Source organism: Eupeodes corollae, chromosome 2 (genome assembly GCF_945859685.1).
Source record: "Eupeodes corollae chromosome 2, idEupCoro1.1, whole genome shotgun sequence".
Taxonomy (NCBI): domain Eukaryota; kingdom Metazoa; phylum Arthropoda; class Insecta; order Diptera; family Syrphidae; genus Eupeodes; species Eupeodes corollae.
Window position 1 is genome coordinate 34,108,482 of NC_079148.1, and position 26,361 is coordinate 34,134,842.

The 26,361-nt window shown below is 29.1% G+C and overlaps 1 protein-coding gene across 1 annotated transcript; it reads right to left on the bottom strand.

Moving 5' to 3' along the window:
- On the bottom strand, positions 1-23,101 carry LOC129948455 (glutamate receptor ionotropic, NMDA 2B). The gene is made up of 9 exons (XM_056059458.1): positions 22,194-23,101; positions 21,800-21,950; positions 3,870-4,463; positions 3,459-3,748; positions 3,222-3,374; positions 3,003-3,154; positions 2,432-2,939; positions 2,254-2,358; positions 1-999 (listed from the first exon to the last, which is right to left on the bottom strand). The coding sequence occupies exons 1-9, from the start codon at positions 22,904-22,906 to the stop codon at positions 957-959; spliced, it is 2,709 nt and encodes a 902-aa protein (XP_055915433.1). The 5' UTR covers positions 22,907-23,101; the 3' UTR covers positions 1-956.
- Positions 23,102-26,361: the final 3,260 nt, after the last annotated feature.

Sequence of the window (26,361 nt, forward strand, 5' to 3'; positions counted from 1 at the left end):
AGTAATCTTTGTAGATAGATAACTTTTCATTGAGACCATCAAACCCTTAAATAAAATCTACATAATACATGAATATAAATAATTTTTAAGTTGGTATAATTACTTGTTCCTTTAGAGACTTGTGGGAAATTATTGGTGGTATTAAATTCAATTCTTTTTGTTTTTGTTTTTTTAGTTAGTTTCGATTTCTGTTTTATAAAAATTTTACAATTTTCCTAACAATATATAGTTTGCATTGTTGTTTTAAAGAATTTTGTTTTGTTTATTATTATTTTAATTTTGTTTGATTTATTTAAATGTTTGTATAAGTAGTAGGTAAGTACTATTTCTGTTTATGTTTTGTATTTGATAAAATGTTGTATCAGGAATTTTTTTTAAAGTTTTCTTAAATTTTATTTTATTTAATTATTTGGAGTTGTTTTGTGTTTTATTTATATATATATTTATGTAAATATTTTTTATTTTAGAATATTGAAGTGAAAACAATGCTTTCTTTGTTTACGTATAAATAAAACATTTTTTGTGTTCGTTTTGGTTTTTTTGTGAAGTTAGTGTTTTAATTTAGTTTTGCTCTATGTATGGTTTTTTATACACTTGTTGTTTTTATTATATTTTTGTTTTTTGAAAACTATTAAAAATAAATTCCGTTTGTGTCTCTATGTTTCGCAACTTTTTTTTTTGTTTTTCTTTAGTTTTAATTTTGCTTTCAAAATATTTTGATTTCGTTTTTTTTTATCATTTATAATGCTTTACATTTTCTTGTTTATATTTAGTTTTCTTTTTTGTTGTTTTTGTAATATAAATGTTGCTTTCTTTTTTTTCTTTTGTTAACTTATTGCTATTTAAATATATTATGTATATATATGTTTCTCTTCTTCTTTTTTGTTTTTGTGTTACTTACATGTTAACAAATGTTTTCATTTTGAAAATTGAACTAGGATCCGGATGCTAATATTTTAAAGGACTGTTTCCATTTCAGCAATTTCCGTTTTATAAGACCTAGAAAATAGAATTTGTTAGTTTTATTTGTTCTGGGGTTTACATTTTTTTCAGATTTGAAAAAAAGTACCTACTTACCCATAGTTTTAATTTGTATTAGTAAAAAATAAGTACGAGATTAAATTATCAAGTTAAGTGCTAATTCAAAAATACTCAGCAATTGAGTAGTGAAATTTTTGAAATATGTTCTCAAAATGTTTGATAATTTTTTGGAAACGTACTTATTTTTATTAATCCATTTAGAGTCAAAGATTTAATTGTAATAATATTTTTATCATAGATACAAGATTCTAAGTTATACTATTTGTAGTACTTGATAAATTCAAAGGGTGTTACTGTTCATTCAAACATTTTCTACTATAGGAGATTTACTTACGACAAAAAACTAGATACGAATTTATAGATAAAGATTAAGGATCAAGCTGATTATATCTAGGATTTCAATTCAGTAAGCAGATATTCTACAGGATTAGAAAATAAAAACTAAGAAGGTTTAAAAAGAGGTCGACATTTTTAACAAAAAATCTACATTGGGTTATTATTTAAAAAAATTCAAGACAAAGCAGATAAGGAATGTAACACTTAGTTTTCTTTAAAATTTATTATTTGGCCAGGAAATTTGGAAAATGTAAGTTTTTAATAATATCCTATCCATATTAAAAACGAAGTGACTTTCATGTAGGTGAAGTAACGTGTGATGAAGCGTAAGGTCCGTCAAGATGAACTGTGCATTAAATATTGAATTAATCATTTAAATGAATCAATTGATTGCAATCTTTTAAGAATTTATGCATTTGTATTTACTGCATTCTTTTAAACTGATTTGTATTGTTTTGAGCTACTTAACTCTTTTTGTGTTCATAAACATTTCTTTCATTCAAAAAACAAATTTTGTTGATGATTTAAGAATTGTGAAAAATGCATGATTGCAAGGTTTATAATATCAAATGAAAGTTGAAGTTATAGTTTCAATATTAACTAATCTTTAAAGAGTTTTATTTCCTAACCTTTAATCTACAATTTTGAAACACCCTCGCTTAGGATTCTTTTTAATATTCAAAGCAATGGAAACATCCACAAATGATATTATTATTAATAAAATAAAATAATTTTTATAAAACAAAATATATTATTTTCGAAGTGGTCTTAATTTCCCGTTTGAGGATTTATTTCATTTGATTTGGTATTCGTGACTAAGGGACCATCATGCACATTCCATTTTGCAAGCAACAACACAAATATGAAAAAACTTACCACCTGTATAAATCTTGTGCACTGCCTCCTAAGCTTAAATTTCCCAACAGTGGCGGACGTTCTTTCATATGATGATGATTAAGTAAATCTGACGAAGACGCCAGTCTGTTTAAACAAAAAAAAAAAACAAGTTTTAATAAAACATCTTAATCCTAAACAATATTTTATGTATATTTACTTTAATTGTGGTGGTTTAATGCCATGTTTATCCATGGCCTTCTCCAATTGCCGAATTCTTAATCGGGCCATATCTAATTCGTGTTTAACTTTCCATAAATGTGTATCACAAATCGGATCGTTACAGCGATGTTTTTTGATTATTTCCGTTGCTTCATAAACTGCCCCACGGAATGTCAATGATTTACCCATTGACAATGATATTAAAGCACAACAACCTCCCCTATCAGACTTCGCTAAACGTTTACGGAAATATTTAAAGTACATATGCTCTAAAAGTAATAGTAAGGCGGCCAGTAGAATACCAGCCATTAGAAGTAGAAAAGCTGATAAGAACTGCTCCAGAGCCAATGGATCTGATGATTTGTGCTCTTGTTTGCCCGGCCTACAACTTCCGGTCATCCAATAACGTCGCAAACGTTCTAAATCACCATTCGCACGAAATTCCAAAAGTCGTTTATTAAACATTTGAACGTATTTTGAATTGCGGCTGAAGGCAAGACCGTAACCTTTAGAATGAATAATATTTAAATCTTGATGTGTAATGAAGTTTAAATGATAAAAACACTTACCTGTCATAGCATACCAACTGCCGACTGTCAATAATCTACAATCTTCGTCTTGAGCCACCAAGTAGTCCAGAACAGTTCCATCATAAACAAAACAGTCCAAGCCTCCATTCAAAACTGACGCAACCCCTTCAGCCACACTAGTCTTGTTGAAACTTTAAAACACAAAGATACATTAAAAACCACCACTCTTCAAAACTCAATACAAATCACCAATCTTACTCTTTTAAGTAATGATGCATTTCCTTAAAGTATTTATGGATGGTTGAGTCGGTATGACTGTAAGGAATAGTACCAAATTTAAAGGAAGGCTTATGCGAAAATGGATGGGTCAATCTTGTGTCATTCAATCCACTAAATTCATGAAATTCCTCTCTGATAAAAAAAACAAAAATATGGAAATATGTTTTCTTGAAAATTCCAACACATAAATCACTTATGCAAATTTTTAATATATACCTGGTTATCATGAAAGCAGCCAAGTTGGCAGTATAGATAGCCAAAAAGACCACAGCAAATAAGGCCCAAACATTGGTCATGAATCGAGAGGTAAAGCCTCTTGGGGAATCCACGTGCACAGCAGCTTGAAACAAAACGGCCCAAACCAGCCAATAAGTTCGAAAAAGGGAAAATCTATAGGGAATTACTGAGCCCGTTTGTAAGGACAATTTCATATCGAATCCACTTGGTGATAACCATTCGAATAGAAATATCATAAAAGTTGCTGCATGTATAGCAACTATTCCAACCTGCGTATATGTACATGTATAGAAATAGGTATTCAACCAGTTAAATTATTCAAATTAGATTTTTGAAGGGATTTTAAGTTCTCAAAAATTATTCAAGCAATACAAAAAAAAAAAACCTTACCAACATCCATGAAGCAGTATCGAAAGGTTCTAAAAATGCTGTCGGTGATATAATTCCTGTTCTCTTTGCCACCACAATTGCTATACCAGTTTCCATGAAAGGTTCACTGAAATCCACGACAGCTTCTCGTTCTGTGTTTATCATTAGTGAGGTTAGAACCATGTCTGTTTTTCGATTAACAAGCTCTGCAATTAGTCCATTCCATTTGCCATTCTCCAAAGTCCCCCATTTGCCATCTTCTACGCGTACTAATTCATATGTGAAACCTAATTCTTCGGCAAATTTCTCCAGCAAATCAATACAAAAACCACTGCAACATTGGAAGAAGGACTCATTGCGATGCGCTTGACCGATGTCGACATCTGCAGCCATTTCGTGATCAGCTGCAACACGACATAGCACACCTCTGTCCATTAGGCATTTACCACTCACCGGGTCGGCTGGCGAGAGATTTATATAAGGCGCTTCTTCTAGAAATGTTATCTTCAGATGAAATTTTTCTGGCACGCCCTGTGGTGGGGCATGTGAGTTGCCAGGCCAAGCTATATCCCGGATATCTAGCTTTTGTGTTTCCCACGATTTCCATACTCCAATCTGAGAATAGATTAAAAAATAGTATACAAATCATAAACCAATAATCCGAAATAGGGATATTGCTATTTTCCTAGGAAAAATACCTGTTAAGAAAATGTGTTTATCTTGAAAAAATAAACTTCTTGAGAGAAAGTTGTAATGATAACTTTGTATCTGCATATATTGCGAGTTCTTTTAATTTATATAAACTTCATAAATTTATGGTATTTGTCAAGATTAAACAGTGTCTTATCTATTTCAGATTATCCACAAATCTATTTTTAAGAAATCATTTTTAATTCAATGAAAGTGTTTTTGAAATTGCAACTTTATAAATATTTCAGTACATTATTACTTTGCATGTTTTAAAGACACCTACAACTGTTACATATATAAAATCCTTTACGGATGCTTTAAGGTGTTTTAACTCAACTGTTGGTATTTCATATACTCGTACATAATCAAATATTGTGTGTATTTTTGAATAATTCCAATTGTGTAAGTGTTTCTACTTCGGAAAGGGCTTGATGGATTTTAAAGGGAAACACAAATTAAATCTTTCATTCTACTAATGGTTTTTGTGGGAGGATGGACATTTTCGGAAATTTTGAAAACCTACCCTTTTAGTAAAAATCTGAATAATATTTTATTTAATTTATTTATTCGTCTTAAAAGTTACACACTCTACTTAGAATAATACTTATGACACATAACATAAAAATAAAATACATTATTTACATATAGCATTATAACAAATTTACTTATTTATGTTTCAAAACATTTCTATTAATATTAAAATCAATTTCAAAATCATATTCATTTAAATCCATAAAAACTCATAAACATAGTAACAAAACCGGACATACAACAATTTAATTCAAGAGATCAAGAGGAAAATTATACGATGGAAAATTACAATGACCAAACGTTGAAAAACTTGGTGAACCTTTCTTTGTATCGTTCAATGAATTTATGGAACAAATCGTTAGCAAAGAGAAGACATTAAGAAAAAGTAAGATGTAATGGTAAATCATTAATACAAATGATAAAAAGAAGTGGTCCAAGGTGACTACCTTGAGGAACACCCGAAAAAGTCATAATTTCAATTTTCACCACCTGTTTTCTACCTACTTAATAACTCTTTATCCACATTAGGAGCTGAGAGTGAAATCCATATAGCCTAAGCCTTTGAAAAATCAGTCTTAATTGTGTCGACTTGAGAATGCATTTCCATCTGTGATAGGCACAAATATGAAAATATTGATAAATTTGTAGTGCAGGATCTACCATTTAAGAAACCATGTTGGTAATCTGATATGTTATTGTGAATAAGATTATACAATTAGTTTTTTACTACAGCTTCAAAAACCTTAGCAATGAACTGCAGTTTTGCAATATTGGTCTGTAATTGGCAACCAAACTTATTGTACCTGATTTATGAAGGAGAGTTATTATAAAGTATTTCCATTCAACTAAGAACTCACCATTGCTTAAAGAAAATTTAAATATTGTACAAAGTGGAGTAGGAAGTATATTAGCACAATTTTTTAAAAGAATTTTTAGAATATTGTCTGGTGAAATAGAAAAACTTTTTCCAACAAATAAACGTACTTGTAAGACATTATCTACAGATAACTGCAGATCACCAAGATTAACCACAGGATCTGAATATTTTGCATTTGCAAAGTCTTATTTGATATCAATAAAATTAGTTAAAAAGAACGACACGATGTATTGAAAATTATATTAATATCATCGGACAACTCATAATTATAAGTGATGCTAGATGGAATTCCAGTTGAGTTTATTTTCTTGGTCATATATGACCAAAAACGTCAAGAGTCGAGATGTATTGCTTGTATTTTTGAAAAACTCATATTTCCTTCTAATTTGTTTGAAGTGTTCATTTAAATGAATTGAAGACTTTTTAATTTTATAAAGTTTATTCATGACATTTTTCAGTCTTGATATACTTTTGTTGAACCAAATAGGTTTATTTGAACTTTAAAATACAGTTTTTTTTGGAATGTAAGAAATCGCTGAAACTAAAATGTTTCGAAACAGCGTAAAAGCTTGTTTAGTATCTTTGCCGCTTAAGATATGTTTGCCAATCTATTGAATCATAATTACCATTTTTAAAACCATATAATTGTAAATTATTATTGGATTTAGATTCATTCAGAATGGAAAAATAAAAAAAGGCTGGGATGCGACCCACACTCATAACTTCCTATCCCGTGTGTCTTGCTTAAAAGTTTGTCTATATGCACTCGTATCAATTTTTACCAAATTTACGTACTATTTTTTGTAGGTTTTATTTTTTATGAAAAAACCATCTGTTCGATTTTTATACAAAAATGACTGAATATCGAAAACAATATTTTCTGTAAAATAAAATAAGTTCAAAGCCAATATTTTTAATTTTTGAAAAGCTATTTGAGTCGAAAGTAAATTTTTACCGAGTTTTTTTTATAGTTTTTGTAAAAAAGCTGTCAGTTCAATTTTTCCAAAATTTTACCGAATGTTGAAAACAATATTTTTTATGAGATAAAATTAGTTGGAAGCCAATGTTTCAAATTTTTGAAAACATATTTGAGTCGAAAATCAATTTTTTACCAACTTTTATAAATTTTTTTTAGGTTTTTATTTTTTGTAAAAAAAGTCAATTCGATTTTTCTCAAAATTTGTCCTAATGGTAAAAACAATATTTCTTATAAGCAAAAATTAGTTAAAAGCTATTATCTCAAATTTTTGAAAGGATATTTGAGTCGAAAATCATATTTTACCAACTTTTGTTATTTTTGTTCGGTTTTTAATTTTTTGTAAAAAAAACTGTCAATTCGATTTTTTTTCAAAGTTTTACAGAATATTTTTTTTTGTAGTACCCGTGGCATGGGTTCGATCCCTGCCTGTGCCATTTAAAGTCTTTTCACGGGTACTGCCTCTTGCGAGGAATTGACAAATTCTCCGAGAGTAACTCTTGTCATGAAAAAGTGCTTTCTCAAATTAGCCGTTCGGATTCGTTAAATAAACTGTAGGTCCCCTCCATTCCTGACAACATTACTCGCACTCAGGAATGGTTAAGAGTTGTAAGTCACTAGGCCCTAGTTCTCAACGGACTGTTGCGCCACCCACTCTTTACTGAATATTGACAACAGTATTTTTTGAAAGATAAAAGTAAATTAAAGCCAATATCTCAAAGTTTTGAAAAGATATTTGAGTCGTAAAACAATTTTTACCAACTTTTATTAATTTTTTTTTTAGGTTTTTTTTTGTAAAAAAACCGTCAATTCGATTTTTCTCAACATTTTTCAGAATATTGAAAACAATATTTCTTATAAGATAAAATAAGCTTGAAGCCTAAACTTCAAGTTTTTGAAAAGATATTTGAATCGATATTTAATTTTTACCAACTTTGAGTAATGTTTTTTTTAGATTTTTATTTTTTTTAAAAAAACTGTCAATTCGATTTTTCTCAAAAACATTATTTTTGGTTGCACAAAATTGTTTTGGAGATGAAATCATATTTAAGTCGTAAAATTTAGGAGGTGGCAAATTTTTTTTCCAGTTTTTTTGATTTAAAAAAAAAACGTTTATTGATTTTTTTTTTTAATATACTTTTTTCGTAAGATATTTAGTTGCTATGGAAAAAAAAAACACCCACGCAATTTTCTTCAGAACCCTTTCTGCATCTTTCTGCCTTATATTATCTTTATAACAAAATTTATTTGAAATCGATATCTCTTCTAGTTCTTGAGCTATGGACGACGAAAAAAACGTCGCGAACGTACTAACGTACGAAGGTACGAACGAAATCTTTTATTTCGACTCAATTTTCAATTGGACAAATCGGACCCATGACAATAACTTCCTTTGGGAAGTTAAAAAACTATTTTAACTGCATTGTGATGAATGCTATTTTATAACATTTTATAAGATGGGTCCAAAAATTGAGCTTTAAGGCAATTATCAATACAAATTAAATCCAAAATATGATCAATAGAATTATAAATATTGTTGATTTTCTGTAACAATAACATTATATTCATAATCTTTGACAACATTATAAGGAAACATTTGCTTATCATCATTGGAGAATTTCAAATTAATATTAGGCAAGTTAAAATCACCAATAACTACAAAATAACAATTTTCATCTTTATCATTATCTTCAAGAAATCATGTGATTTGGTTTTCATACCGCTCACATTATGATAATAGATGCAAAAACAGTTCTCGAAATTACAAACCGGAAATCGAATTTTGTTTTTGGCCCAGTCTGTTTTTGGATGGTTCAAAAACTGCTTAATTTCTATACCAGTTGGCCATAAAGGTGGTCAAACAGCATATACTTTTTTAAGGCTTTAAATGATTTTCTTTTACTAATTTTTTCAGTAGCCAATGTGATGAACATGATTAGTTATTATTTTTAGATTTATAATAACAAAGATGTACTCGTACATATTAAAAAAAAAGAAGTAAAATATACGCCTAAGTGTTACCCTCTGTTTTATCGTTATTTTCAGATAAATAAAACAAACAGAATATTTGTGACATATTTGTATTTTTTTCTGACTTTGTTAATTTGTATGTCAGTTATTGTGGTTGTTTTTTTTCTGCAGTTATATTTGTTAAAAATGTAACATTATTTTTGTTTGGTATGTCAATCTTATTCGAGTGCAATATAAACATACTATACACAATTATGCTGACCGCAATAAGAGTGTTTTAGAAGTGTTACACAAATATATAACTACATTAATGATAGTTTAAAAACCTATATTTAAATGTTTTTGTTAGACAACAATTTCTGTTTCAAACAAACTTACCCCTAAACCAACGAAAACTTTATTCATAATTATTTGGTAAAGTTTTACTTTGCAAAAGAAGAATATTATTGACTGGATGTTTGATATAAATCTTTATTGTTTTTTTTAACATACATAAGTCTAAAATTTATTTATGACTCTGCTTGAAAAACCAAGTTTCTCGGAAATATATTTGGTCTTTATTGATTTCAGTCTTGACAAGCTTGTATTTTAAAATAATTTTCAGAAACCTTACATCTGTTGTAGTATTCATTACTTTCAACTGCAGTTATGTTTTATTTCTTTAAATAAGTCAACATTTCAAAAGAACTTGTATGGGATAAAACAATTTTAGTAAAGCATATGGAATTTTTGAAATAGTGCTAATGGAGAATTAACATTAAATACTTTAACTTTGCCATTTAAATGGAAAAAAATGTAATTGTTGTTTCTAGAGACAAGTCAATTTTAAGGTTCAAAAATTATAATGCTACTTTAAGAATTTTTATAAATACATTAAAACTTAAGAAATATTTTTTTAAATTTGATTTTTAGTGACTTCATGAAAATCCTTGGCAATAAAAAGGCTGGGATGTGACACAAATTGATAACTTTACATTCGTCCTCATCTGACGATTTTTCTAAAAATTTGGCAAAATACTCGTATATAACAGCATAAGCAAATGACTACTAAAGATTGGTAATAATTGATTTTTGACTCAATAATCTCAACCACGTCCTACGAAATTACTCACATTTTGTATAAAATACTATCACCTGTTTATGTTATGAATTAAATAATACCCAATTCAGTTTTTTTTTTCTATAAAGAGAAAAACCTTCAAAAATACTACTAAAATTTGGTAAAAAAGGATTTTCGTCTCGAATATTTCGGAAAAAACTAAATTATTTGATTCTGCACAAAATAGTATTGTTCACATTTATTTAATTTTCAGTAAAAATTTAATTGAATTTTTTTTACACAAACAAAAAACAACTAATAACTGTTAAAAAATTATTTTCGACTTAAGTATCTTGATAACAGAATCTATTTTTATTTACAAATTATTGTTTTCAAACTCTCTTCATTTAATAAAAAAAATGTTTATTATTATTTCGCAAAGCTATAACCATTTGGAAGCAAAATAAAAACCTTATACAAAAAACAATAGGAAAGTCCCTAAAATTATATTTTGAGTTAAATGTCTTGAGAATAAAAGAAGGTACTGACTTCAAAGTTGTTTCTTGCTATACAAATATTTTTGTTCATATTTTTTATATTTAAAGACAGTCTTCTCCTATAAAAATATATTGATTATACTTCTCGAATACATCGTACATAAAAATTGACTTATTATAAAAAAATACCGCTGGCAGTGTGAGTTGAATCCCAGCCTTTTTTATAATTTTATTAAATCCCAACAAAAAATTTTTTAAACATAGGAAAAACGATGTTGTACACTCGAAAACTGTACTTGATAAGTTGTTTCTAATTTCCAAGTCAGTATGGTTTTTTAATTAAAAAAAAGTTACAAACAAATGTTGGCAAGTATTAATAATGAAGTAATTCGTATGACGTGTTCCTCAATTGCTATTTAAAGAACTTCAAAAACTATAAAAACAATTAAAAACTGAAACTTAAACTATATTCTATATACAGGGAAATAGATGAGAAAATTAAAAATTAAGCAATATAATTCTTTAATAAAAATACAAAAATTATTTAAAAAACGGAGGTGCAAGAAGGCGTTATTTTTTGAAGAATTAAATAATTTTTTCAAATTATTTTAAAAGTTTTAAATATTGTTTTGCTTTGCCTTAACATTTTTCTGCAACAACTTTTCATAAAAATAATAAAAAACAACACAAGTTTGAAAAGGATAACGATTAGTTTCGTTTGATAAAAAGCAAAAGTTTTCAACTTTCTTCAGGGAATGAAATTGATTTGTATTCCTTTGCTTTCAGCAAAGATTATGTTCATTTAACAGTCATTCGCGTATTAGACTACTTAAATTCGGTTGAATTCTTAAGATCCGCATCAAGTTTCAAAAACTATTCACTTTTGAAGATTTTAAAAATCCTTGACTCTTAATTTTTAATGGAAACATTATCACCTGCTGTTCCTTTGGCATTTTATAAATGTTGTTTACCTTAACTAAGCAAGGTGTATACTTTTCTTAGCTAGTTATAATATATATAAAATATAATATATCAAATTTATCTTCTTAGATAAGTTATTCTATAAACTTTTCTCTAAATGTTTCTTAAATTTCTTCCTATTAATATCTTCAACTTATGCTTAACTTACCGTGAGCATGAGCACTCATCACTTGTATCTATACACATAGAGACTTAAAACACCTCAAAGTACGGTATCTAAACTTTAACAATACACACAGCTACCCTTCGCTACTGACAATACAAAAGGTTCTTATAACAAAATACAATCATTAAATCTAATTTTCCAAACCAAAACTCGTTATTATTATTTTTAAAATATTATCCTTACTCTTTGCTTTTCCGGTTTTCTTATGAAACTTCCTTCTTATTAAAAGTTAAAACAGACTATTGTATATATACTTGAACGTATGTATGTATGTATGTTTGTATGTAAGGTGCTGTTATTTTGGCTTTAATGTGGCATTGATAAATAGTCTCTTTGGCCAAAATGTCGACTAACAGTCCATAAACCATCAGATAAGACTTCTTTCGTTTCAAAGGATACTAATGGCTGGAAAGCAATATAAACAGGGCCAATTTTATAAGGAAATATTAGTCCTGTTTAAAAAGACGAATGTAAAAGTTTTTTGTGTTGTGCAAGAGATATTAGAAATACAAACAGGGTGGGTCATAAGTTTCTTTTTAATTTGAAAGAAATTAAACTCTTCTGATTTTATTTTCTTTCTCAAGGCATGAAGAAATAAAAAGTTGGAAGATTTATTTAAATTAACTAGAGGTCCAAACTTTTTGAATTTTATTTGGAAAATAATCACTCGATTAAAGCTGATAACCTCTAACCTAAGGTATAACTATAGACAAAATATTGGGCCTTTCTTCAATGATGATGCCACCTAAATTATAATTTGCATTTACTAAATAAATAATTAATACAAATTAATCTATAAAAGTAATTATCATTTGAAATTAAGTCACTTTTGACCCACCCTGTTCATACATACCATTAGTGTTATTAACAGAAATAAGTTCAAATAAGTGATAAATTCTCAAAGAATACCTAACCTATTATTATTTCTTTTTTGGAAAAGAATTACACCGAATTTAACATTTGTTATTCAGCAAAATATTGCAGTCTCAATGGAATTGGAATGAATATAAGGTGCGAGGCGAGTGAATATAAAAATACCTACGCCTTCAAAATCAGCCCTGATGGCTCCTCTATAATCTTTATATACCTACCTCAGCAATATATGTACATACTTATAGGTGGAAAATATTTATGTATGTTTGCATGTCATATCAATATATATATTTTTGTTTTTTATTTTTATTGGTTCATATTATTACGGTATTGATCGCAATTGGGAACTACCCACACGTAATACATTTAATGTTTCGAAATCGTAAAATTTACCCACTTGGAACATGAATTTGGATGCCTTGGCCTACCTACCTACATTGAAGTTTTTCTCTCATTATAAAGGATGTGCATTTATATATTCGAGAAGGTATAATATATGTATGAAGAACTTCATTATTGAAAATTATTTACATTTACATATGCAAACATGATGTTCAATCTTGGATATCATTAAAAAGGAAAAATAAGGGTACAAAATTAAGTGTTGAATATAATAGTTTTCTGATTTTCTCATTATTATGTAAATACATTTCTGTACGTATGTAAGTATTTATAATAATGTTTTTGTAACATGAAATGCACAAGAAAATCGCATAAATTGGCTCAGATTTGTTGAAGAATGGAATCCATTGAAGTCATTCATTTAATTCAATTGTACAAGTTTATATTCTTGCATTTCATTCTGAGCTTTATTTTCTGGAATTTCGGTTAATTTAATTTGTTTAAAAATTGTACAACATTTATTTAATGTAATCTTTTGAAAATTATCATGGATTCAGTTCATTTAGTTGTATAGGGTCATTCATTTCGTGTCGTGTCTTTAAGTCGGTAGTTGTCAATACCTTAAACTCAGCTGTCATTTGAAACGTAATAATGTCAAACTTCTAGTTGAAACTTTTAAACTTACCAAAAAAGTAGTGACTCAAACAAAGCTACTTTTCACGTAGCTACTTTTCACGCATTACGCTTTGATATAAGACACCGCAAGCAATCGGTTAAATTACAAGGAAGTCTGTTAAGAATGTAGTGAAATATTCTGGTTGGTATAGAAAATATTGCTACCGAAAGTGCAAGTGTGCTTTTATAATTATTTATTTTGCTTTCTGAAAGTGAAATAAAGCCAAATATACTTATTACGTTTTCTTGACGTTCCGAGTTTTTAGGCGGTTTGACATTTTTTTTTTGGATTAATGTTTGGGTTTAGGTAAAACAATTTAAAACTCAAAAGAAACGAAAATTTTGTCAGAATGCCCAACCGGTGAAACAAGTGACATCTTTTGGGCGATATGTTAATTAGTTTTTTTCGTCCTCCATAGCTCAAGAACCAGAAGAGATATCAACTTCAAATAAATTTTGTTATACAGATAATAAGGCAGAAAGATTCAGAAAGGGCTCTCAAGAAAATTGCGTGGGTGGTTTTTGTACCATAGCAGTTTGAAAAAAAAGTTAAAATTTTGGTTAACCCTAAATATCTTACGAACCAAAAACGCTAGAGACTTGACTTAAATTTTATATAAAATATTGTAACATGATACCAAACAGGTATATATTTTGAAAAAAATTAATATAACGTTTTTTTTTATAAATCAATAAAACTGAAAAAAAAAATTGTCACCTCAAAAATTTTACGACTGAAATATGATTTCATATCGGAAACAATTTTGTGCAACGAAGAATAATGTTTTTTACATCTGATAAAATTTTGAGAAAAATCTAATTGACAGTTTTTTTTATAAAAAAATAAAAATCTAAAAAAAACATTACTCAAAGTTCTTAAAAATTGAATATCGATTCAAATATCTTTTCAAAAACTTGAAATTTAGGCTTCAAACTTATTTTATCTTATAAAAAATATTGTTTTCAACATTTTGAAAAATGTTGAGAAAAATCAAATTGTCAGTTTTTTTACAAAAAATGAAAACCTTAAAAAAAATATATAAAAGTTGGTAAAAATTGATTTTCGACTCAAATATCTTTTCAAGACTTTGAGATATTGGCTTTAATTTACTTTTATCATGTTGTCAATGAATGTTGTCAACATTCAGTTAAAGTTTGAAAAAAATCGAATTGACAGTTTTTTTACAAAAAATTAAAAACCGAAAAAAAAATTAACAATTTTCGACTCAAATATCTTTTAAAAACTTTGAGATAATATCTTCTTACTATTTTTTTCTAATAAGAAATATTGTTTTCAACATTAGGACACATTTTGAGACAAATCGAATTGACAGTTTTTTTACAAAAAATAAAAACCTAAAAAAAATGTATAAAAGTTGGTAAAAATTGATTTTCGACTCAAATATCTTTTCAAAAATTTTAAGTATTGTCTTCAAACTAATTTTATCTTATAAAAAAATATTGTTTTCAACATTTGGTAAAATTTTTAAAAAATTCGAATTGACAGTTTTCTTACAAAAAATAAAACTCTAAAAAAAACAATACTAAAACTTGGTAAAAATTTACTTTCAACTCAAATAGCTTTTCAAAAATTAAAAATATTGGCTTCAAACTTATTTTATTTCACAGAAAATATTGTTTTCGATATTCAGTAATTTTTATATAAAACTCCAACATTCCGTTTTTTCATAAAAAATAAAATCTACAAAAAAAAGTACGCAAATTTGGTAAAGATTGATACAAATCGACAGACGGGATGGGAAGTTATCAGTGTGGGTCGCATCCCAGCCTCTTTTTTTAATTTGGAATCTGGTAATATTGCCCAAACCTCACAACAAAAAAATGTTAATAAGTTTGTTTTGGTCACTATGACATTTTTAAATTGCACAAAGTATTGGGTGAAATGACCAAACACTTTTAGGAAGTTTACAGTAAAAAAACGTATCGTACCGATTTTTGTATGGGCCGCAGTTGAGAATAATTTATATTTAATTTAAGTGGCTATGCAAATATTTCCCAAACTCTAGAAGTATATAAAACCAATATTACTCAAGTTATAACCCAGATCCCACCCGTAAAAGTGGTTAAACATACCTCAAAGGAATCGCATGCTGCTAATCTTCCTGATGTCTTATTTGAATGATATTCGCTTAGTAACAAGGTCAAAATTGTATAAGAAAAATAAAAGGTGATTTAATTAGGTCTCTACGGAGCTGATATATAATTCAACCAGCATTTCTTCTAAAAGTAAGTAAGTTGATAGAATTCCTCTTGTGATTTTAAAAATGTATCGAAGTAACCAAAAAATAATGACAATTTTATAAAAAAAAAAAAAAAACTGAATATCAGGCGGACGGACTGGACCTAAACACGACACAACCATCGATGATAATGGAAAAACCATATTTTAGAATTTTTCTATTATCATAGTGTTCAATTTGATTAAAACTCCATTTTTCTTACACGAAACCTATACTTTCCCTACATTGTATAAGTATAAACATTTTCCCAGAAAAAAATTGTGTTCCTATACAATAATAAAACGGAATCATTTTCCGATATTACAAAATGTATCGTCCTATATTTTGTTGATTTAAAAAGGACTGCGACCGACCATATAAATGAAAATTCAATGTAGCATGGAAAAAATTGAAAATTTAGTCAGTCAATTAGTTTTTATTTCAAAATAAATATGAACTGAACATGAGTGTTTAGTATGGCTGTACAGTGTACAGAACACACAAAGTACAAAATTAAACCTTTAAGTTTTCTTCAAGCTAATAATGTACATTGAATTCAAGGTTAAATACCAACCTACGTAATAGCTAAAATTTCAAATCAATTTACTTTTCTAATTGTTTTTATAGTGGCGCCTTCTTGACTTTTACACATTTGTAAAGGAAATAGTCCAAGTCGATATTTGAAGGGTGATACCATACATTTTTGAAAAAAAAGGAGCTGCAACTTATTTGTTGATTTGGGTTTAGTTGAATTGGGGATTGCAAGAACAATACAAATGTAAGATTTTAAACTTTTGAGAAAAACAAAAAAAACATGTTTTCTAGGAAACCTATCATCTCACTAACATGTTGTTAACTGATGTAACAAATTTGAAAGTTGTATACATACTGAAACTTTTTTTGAGATTGTGCAGGTACTTGTTTTGTTCTTACATTCAATTGCTTACATGACGATATGTTAGGTTTTTACTTCTTGACCTCGTGTCTCTAACTTAATAGTCAGTTATAGATATTTGAGTCGAAAATGAATATTTAATAACTTTAACTATTTTTTTATTTGGGGGTTTTAGTTTTTGTAAAAAAGACTGTTAATTCGATATTTTTCAAAATTTTACTGAATGTTGACAACAATATTTTTTATAAGATTAAATAAATTTGTAGCCAATATCTTAAATTTTTGAAAAGATATTTGAGTCGAAAATAATTTTTTTACCAACATTTAGAATTGTTTTTAACTTCCCATAGGAAGTTATTGTAATGGGTCCGATTTGTCAAATTGATAATTTTGACATTTCTAGACGTTTCAAGGTCCCTAGAGTCGAAATAAAAGATTTTTAGAAAGATGTCTTTGCGTGCGTGTGTACATAGGTTCGTACGTCCGTACGTTCGCGACGTTTTTTTCGTCGTCCATAGCTCAAGAACCAGAAGAGATATCGATTTCAAATAATTTTTTTTACACAGTTTGTGTGTTTTTTTTCCCATAGCAGATTGAAAAAAAGGTAAAAATTTTGGTTAACCCTAAATATCTTATAAAAAAACGCTAGAGACTGGAATTAAATTTTATATAATATATTGTAACGTGATATCAAAGAAGTATATTTTTTTTTAAAAAAATCCATTTAGCGGTTTTTTTATAAATCAAAAAAACTGAAAAAAATGTGCTACCTCCAAAATTTTACGACTTTTTTGTGCAAAGAAGAATAATGTTTTTGAAATCTGATAAAATTTTGAGAAAATCGAATTGACAGTTTTTCTTATAAAAAATAAAAATCTAAAAAAAAATTAAAAAATAAAAAAAAATATAAAAAAATTGTTTAAAAAATTGTAAAAATTGTTTTTCGACTCAAATATCTTTTCAAAAATTGTAGATATTGGCTTTAACCTATTTTTATCTTTCAAAAAATATTGTTGTTAATATTCAGTATAATTTTGAAAAAAAATCGAATTGACAGTTTTTGTAGAAAAAATTAAAAACCTAAACAAAATTTAACAAAAGTTGGTAAAAATTGAATATCGATTCAAAATATCTTTTCAAAAACTTGAAATTTAGGCTTCAAACTTATTTTATCCTATAAGAAATATTGTTTCCAACATTCTGCAAAATGTTGAGAAAAATCGAATTGACAACTTATCTACAAAAAATAAAACTCTAAAAAAAAACAATACTAAAACTTGGTAAAAATTTACTTTCGACTCAAATAGCTTTTCAAAAATTAAAAATATTGGCTTCAAACTTATTTTATTTTAAAGAAAATATTGTTTCAATATTCAGTAATTTTTATATAAAAATCCAACAGTCCGTTTTTTCATAAAAAATAAAATCTACAAAAAATAGTACGCAAATTTGGTAAAAATTGATACCGAGTACATATAGACAAACTTTTAAACAAGACAAATCGACAGACGGGATGAGAAGTTATCAGTCTGGGTCGCATCCCAGCCTCTTTTTTTTAGGTTTTTATTTGGACTAAAAAACAGTCAATTTGCTTTTTCTCAAAATTTCACCAAATTTCAAAAACGTTATTCTTCGTTGCACATTTATTTTGGAGATAAAATTATTTTTTGTTCGTAAAATATTCGAGTTGGAAATTATTTTTCGTTAATTGATGTTTTTTTTTCAAGAACTCAATTATTTTGTATTATTTCACAATATATGATATAAAATTTAATTCGCTAGCATTATTGGTTCGTGAGATATTTTGGGTAAACCAAAATGTTCACCAGATTTGTAAATTGGTAAAAAAAACACACACTTAATTTTGTTGAGGGTTTTTCTGCATTATTATCTGGATAAAAAATTCATTTGAAGTCGACATATCTATTGGTTCTTGTGCCATAGACGAAAAAACTCGCCAACATATGGACGTACAAACGTACGTACACACGCACGCACATACATCTTTTTTTTCGGTTCCAGGGACCTTGAAAAGTCGAGAAATGTCAACATTTTCAATTCGACAAATCGGACCGATTACAATAACTTCCTATGGGAAGGTGAAAATTCTTTTATGTAAAATGTCAACTAACGTTGTTTTATTAAAAATGTATTTCGCGTTACAACATTCGCTTGGAGCTTATGGCGATTTTTTAAAAACTTTTTGTTCTTTGTGCCCAATTTTGGACTTTATGACACTTTGGGACTTTGGCGTTATGGTTTTGGGTGAAGAGAAGTAACGCCGTATTTTAAAAAGAAATAGGTGGATGTTTATTTCGTTGCAATTTTCACGGATTTATGTCCTCGAAAAATTTACGAATTTCATCTCTATTCTCTAATTTAAACATTTTCAATGCGTTATTGAAGGGTGTATCATGTCATTTTTCGTAATTCTGTACTTTTTGCTTGTTAAACAAGATTAAAGTTTTTATAGTAACAGCTTAACAAATATTCTTTTCCATAATTGGAAAAACCTTTCCTTAAAAACCTTCACTCAAGAACCTCAAGTTATTTCAACAAAAAAGTGATTTAAATTGAATTATTTGAGATTTTCTTACAATTTAGGTTTAGTATTTTGAGATTGTTTGTATCCAGAACTTTTAATTTCACTATCAAACCGAATTAATTAATTTCTCATTTAAAAAAAAATTAAACAGAAGATGTGAAAGCTAATATTTTTCCAACAATTAGTGGTAAAAATTAATAATTATAACACAGCAAAAGTTACCAAATACTGATCTAAAACACCTTTCTTGTTAAACAATCTAAAAGAAAATATTGTGACCTGAAAAGATTGTGGCCTTTTTGAAATATTTTTGGTTTTTAGTTACTATATATAAAGGCTGGTTTAATTTTAATCACCGATGCTGAATGTGAACCATACCTAAACGTCAAAGTTTTTTCTGAATTTAATTTTGACATTTCTCAATTTCACAGTCGTTGATGAATATTATGCATACAAAATTGCATATACAATGTATGTTTATTGGCCGTTTCAAGCGGGGTCATCAGTGGTCAGAATGGTGACAAGAAATAAGAACAGTGGATGATCGATTTTCCAAGAAAATCATTTTCAGTGATGAGACAGATTTTCACCTCAGTGGATTCTTCAATAAGCAGAATTGCCGCATTTAGGTGAATGATAATCAAAAAGTCATTTTCAAAAAAAAACAATACACCCACAAAGAGCGACAATTTATGGCTGGCAGCATCATTGGGCCGTATTTTTTCCAAAATGAAAACTGTCAGCCAGTAACTGTGACTGATGTTCAAGAGCTTAAACATGCATTTTTGCCTTGGACCATTATTTGGACCATCGGATGGAGGTCTACCGCTAAGTTCCCTGCGGCCATTTGGCCAATATTTTGTTTCATACATAATTGGACCTTAACATACAAAATCAACATCGGCCCCTAAAATTCAACCATTCCTGAGTGCCATTGGAAACATATTTAAAATTTTCAATAATAGATATTTCTTTTCTTATTCGAAATTGTTTGATTCTTTTTATTAACATGGGACTTTTTTGAAAAGACTCTTATTGACATTTTATCATTTTATTTCGCTCCCATCTTTAATTTTTTTAAATTTAAAAAGGCCTACCGCACTTAGCTCTTGTCTCTTATTACCAATCAAGTGGGAAGTTATTCGACAATTATGAGTCTTCAGAATGTGTCATCTCTAATGTGAACACCTGTCATTCAATTCAGTTTACACTTTGTCTTTGTAAAACATAGATTAACTCACTTGACAAGAGGGTGGCAAACACAAAGGTACACAAATAGTACAAGGGTCGATAGACATTTTGGGAATATGTATTATTATAATCATAATTGGTGTATGTATGGCTGTAGACATAATAACCTTGATAAACAAAACTCTATCAGGTTTCTTATGCAATTACTGATCTAATAATTACTCATCATCATCTTAGTCGCTTCCAAACCATCATTACGTGTTGCTTTTGTTTTAACTTTTTTTTTTAAATGAGTCGTAATGAACCAAAAGATAATAAAACTAAGCTTCTATAGGCTCATTAGTTTTTATCAAATACCAATAAGCACCCAAAAATAGTTGCGAATTTTGAAATCTGATGTTTTCGTTAAGCAGTCACACAATCAAACTGAAGGCAATTTATGTACATATTTATCTACATATCTAATCCTTAAGAGCTTCAAAAATCAATTTTATTTTTCGTTTAGACGTTTATGCTATTTACATACATTGTTATGTACATATGATTGTTTTTACGACAGCATCAGCAGGGATTATAGGAAGCCTATAAAATTTCGTATCATTGAGATATTATAATATATACTTACATACACATTACACACACATGACATATGTATATGTAAATTGATGAGAAATTACAGGCTAAATTTTGGCACTAAAACAGACTTTAATAAACGAATTTGTCACTTTCTTTATTGTTTTGTGTTTTGAACATCATATGAACAAAACGTGAACAATTTACATATACACGTCATGTGTTGTTCACACCTTTCCCTCTCTACCAAACCCATGGTTCCAGACACACCCAATTTTGTCACTTAACTTTCTGTTTTTTTGTTTTTGTTTTTCCTATTTTCACTTTTCAGAACAGGTATTTCAAAATTTTTCTTTTCAAACTTTGCCAAAAAGACAGTATAAATAAATGTCAACTTTTATGAGGGGGTGGAAAACCTGACACAGGCACTCAGAGTCAGAGGTATATCCCTCTCAACACGTCATTAAGCAAGTAAATGCTGCAAAGATTCTTGTATAGGAAAGTAGATTTTTATAGACCTAACCTACATATAACTCAAGACAATAATAAATTTTGCGATAATTTGTGTATTTCACTTCGGCTTGGTTCGGTTGAGGAAACTTTTTCTGTTCTGAATATGTCAATAATTTATCGCATTTCACCGACAACAAAAATAAAAAAGAGGATACCTGTCCTATACATTAGTTAAATATTTTTCCATTTACTAAAAGAAAAAAGGAAAACAAAAACTTTTTGATAAAACTTTTTACAAAGTTTGTCCAATCGGAATGTTGTCAAAATCAATTTTAAGGGGTTAGAAAAATAAAATAAAAATAATTTTGTCAATGGTGGCGAAAACAACTCACCATCCACATCCACAAAATATTGTATTCACATTTCGCACACTTACCTCTTCCCAAACTAAATTCTTATTATTCGCACTTGGACGGAGGTTCATAATTTTCAATTCGGCAGATTTCAGATCACCATCGGCAGTGAACTCAACGTTTGGCTTATTTAGGTCACCCTCAATCGATACGTTTCGTAGATACCTAAAAAATCTGTAAATATACACAAAAACAAACAAAGAAAAATGAAAAGTTAACCCAAACTTTTACCCCCTTAAACATCAATGCCATCCTACATCATTGTCATTATAATCATAATAATAATAATAATCGTTTTTATCATCATCATCATCATCATAATCATGTTGATGATATTTTATCATTATCATCAATATCTATATCTTTATCTATATAAACATCATGATGTCTGTGTATATGTATACTTAAAATACTTACATCTCTCCATTGTCCCAACGTCCACGACCCTCATCGTCACATGAAAGTGATTGTGTTGTCAACTTTCTTCCAGCGTTTGCCGGATCTGTCAAGTACGCTTCCACTCCATAGCCATAGATCTTAATCGCATTAGAAATCTCATTCATCAAGGCTCCACTGCTTGTGTCAAAATGCACTCCCAACATGCCCACCGGAAATTGGGGATGTGCATCCTTCTTTTCAATTACAGACTGACTCACCACCCATACGTAATTCTCTCCCGTTAACTTCAACTCTTCAGCCTGTCTAAGGATATTGATGGCTTCACCTTGAGTGGCATAGAGGAGCATTACTCTGGCTTCGCTATTGACCAACTCCACAAGGTCACTGGTGCGTGTAACAACTATTGAATTTAGAATTGTGAATTTGAAATGTTCCTGCATCTCGGCGACACGTTCTCGCACAGCTTGGACAAAATCATCGTGTCCGGCTATTTGAGAGGTCACCACCGAGAATTGATGCCACTTGTAACGTTCGAGAATGCTCAACATGGCCGCACTTTGGTGTTCTATGCTTGGAGCTAGCTGAAGTTGAAGTGTCGATTGGGAGGCACGTCGCTCAAGTCCAGAATTGTCCGCATTCCATGATATAACTGGAATACCCAAGTAACCGGCCAATTGCAGGAAATATTGAGCAGACGCTGTACTATGACCGAATTGCTCATTGTTCATCATATAAAGAATCGCCGAGACGTTTACGTGAAGAAATTCCTTGCACAAAGTACTGAGAATTGCTGTACATCAAATCGAAAAAAGATGAAAAGATAAAATACAAATAAATTACAAGAGAATCACTCGTATAAGAATAAAAAAAAAAAAGGAAGAAAAACGAAGAAAATAAAATAGAATAAGTAAATTTAAGCCCTTTGTGAGAGAAATTGGAGTTTTCAAAGGACCTTTTTGGTTCGTTGTGACATGAACAGCATTTCAATGGAATTGCTTGTAAATTGAAATGTTATGTGATTTTTGATGGTTTTTGTGGCAGACAGTTTTTGGGGTGTAGTGTATTTTTGTAGCTATTGCAAAAGTTATGTATTTTTGTTTTCACACAAAACATTCCACCATACACTAGCTTTTTATATTTTTTGCTTACTTTTTTATCGAGAAAAGGCAAATGACTTTCTTTTCAAACCATTTGGGCCATTCGAAAAACTTATTCTTAAATTAAGGATAAAGGCCTCAAGAAAGGAAGGGAAAAGTGCGGTGTATAAAGGCATATAGGATATAAGATATTTGAATGAATGTGTGGGTTTGTCTATTATTATTTTTTTTTTGAGGAACTCTTAAATTCTAAAAAAAATGTTGAATAAAAAGGAATAGGCGATATAAAACGTGGGCAGCTGAAGTTGGTGGGGATAATATAATTTTGGAATTCAAAATTATTAAAGGGACAAATTGCTTTATCGATTCAAGAGTGTTTTCGTTTATAGCAGAAATGCAAAAATGAACAAAAGAATTTATTCCAACTATAAACTTTAATGCAAAATAAAATAGATCACTGTTCTAGACTATCAAGTTCTATAATGATGTGGATGATATTGTCGTTTAAAAGCTTAAGACTTGGCACTTAAAACTTTTGGAAAACATTATTATTATTCAACAACGTCACAGTTGTAAAAATTGAACGTCTGGAAATTTTGAGCTGTTAGGACACTAAGCGATGTGAAGGATTGAAATCGGGTGCCGTGGATAATAAATAAATAAGTTGAGTGGCAACAGTCCGTTGAGAACTAGGCCTAGTGACTTACAACTCTCAAATATTCCTGTGTGACCTACAGTTTTAAGCCGAATCCGAACGGCTAATTTGAGAAAACACTTTTCATGACAAGAATTACTCATGGAGAATTTGTCAATTCCTCGTAAGAGGCAGTACCCGTGAACAATTTTAAGATGGCACAGGCAGAGATCGAATCCAAGACCTTTGGCATGACAGTCCAACGCATTGACCACCATGCCACGGATACTACGTCGTGAATAAAGCCAAGTGAAATAATGCAACATTTCAAGAACTGGCCTTGTTTCACTTTCTTTATGTATTCTTATCACACTTAAATGAAGTGAAATTAAGCCATATTGGGTTGATTTTTCTCTTTCAACAATATGGTTTCTAAATGCGAAGAAACTTTCCATACACCAAGTTTTGAACCTGTCCAAAAGTGTGCAAGCAAGCAGGGTTGTTGCACACCTCACCGTAAGAAGTTGTTTTGATTTCACAAAATTATTTGGCCTTATTTCACTTTCTCAAAGCGCAATATGATCACCATTTCGAAATTGGCCTTGATTCACTTTTCAAATTGCAATAACGCCAATTTTTTTAAATTTGCTTCATTTCTCTTGGCCTTATTTCACGGAACCATGCGAACCATATCTTTCGAATAAAGTACAATTTGTGCAAAAAAAAATATCTTCTTTATTCCATTTAAAAGGTATTTAGCTCGGAAAAAGCACCATTTACAACACAAACCAAACAATACTCCTTTTTTGCGGCCGTAATTTAAATATCACCTTAATTTATTTGACCATCAAGGAAGTCAAATTAAATCACAAAACAGTTTTAAACAACAAATTATTTTAATAATCATCGTCATTATCGATTCAGTAATCGGGATCCGGTTCTTTCTCCATTTTAAAAGACTATTGATTTATCCTGTTATCCAACGTTGTCCCCATCTAGCTCAAGCAAGGAGTGACACGCAGTCGCAATGTGGTACAAAGTACGTTTCAAACTGATTTTCTTCAAGATATGTTCTTGAAGCACATTGGTAGATTACATACAGTTCATGATTATAACGTAAAATCTGTGCTGCATGGATTATCATTCTTCAAGCTTTTAGCCATAATCTAGAAGTCGATATTTTTTTTATAAAAATTACTATTTAAGAGCCCTGAAAATAATCTGTCGCCATTTTCATTAAAAAAATGTTTTAACATTTGTTTTTAAATCGATATTTTAGAAATCAGCTTACCATGTCCAACCCCCTAAAAACTGTATTATTTCTTTTAATACCAAAGCATAAAGTCGCTGAATCCACGAAAATATTTAATTTTAAATTCACATAAATAAAGAACGATTGTACACGTATATTCATAAGGACCTACATACATAAAACGAGGTCTATGTCAACAATTTTGTTGATTAACAGTAAATAAGGCATTCCTTTAAAGTCTCTACACAATTCGCGATTCTAGATTTGTGTGTATTTGGATATGGATTTTTTTAAATTATCTACATGTACACATGTGAATTTTGGGGTTAGGGAACAATTTTTTCGCACACAAAAAGAAATAACATACAGAGCGAAAAATAGCATAAGGAGTTCTTGAAAAATACACATACACATGTAAATTCTAGTGATAAAATAAGAAGTATTTTCAAAAATTGTATACGTACTTAAAGAGGGTGCAAAATGTTGGTAATTAAGTTAAAGATTAGAGAGGCTTAAGTATGATACTATAGAATTAAAAAAAAAAAAAGCTTTACTAATTTTAACCTCATTTGAGTATCAGGCTTTCTACCATCATTCTACAACCACATTACACTTTCTCAAGTTAATTTGGCTAACATTAAAGTGAATTCGACACAAAGTGATGAAGATGAAATGGGTCCACTCGGAAATCCAACAACAAAGCAAAGTTGCATATACTTTCGATGATTTGTTAAGGATGGAACTACTTTTAGTTTAAGATTATCAATGAGGCGCTTTAATGAGGCAAAGTTACTCAATATGGCCATAGGAGAAAACGTAAAGTAAACCTTAAGAACTTTCTTTGGACACCTTCAAGTCTATGAATATTAGTTTAGTTATTAGGGGCCACAATTATACAATTTCAAGGACTGATATGACAAATGATACATGTAGAGTTTTAAGCACATAAGGATTTTGAAATTCTTTTGCAAATCTTTTTATAAAGCCTAGACTTCTATTGGCTTTTTTTAAAACGCAAGGTTTGAGAAGTTAGAGTGTTTTTTTGTTTAAGTTCGTAGAGTTTAACATACATTTATAACCAAGTAAACGGTGGTTTTTTAAGAGCTTGAGAACTTCAAAAAAAAAAAACGCATAAAATTTGCAAAATCTCATCGATTCTTTATTTGAAACGTTATATTGGTCCATGACATTTACTTTTTAAAG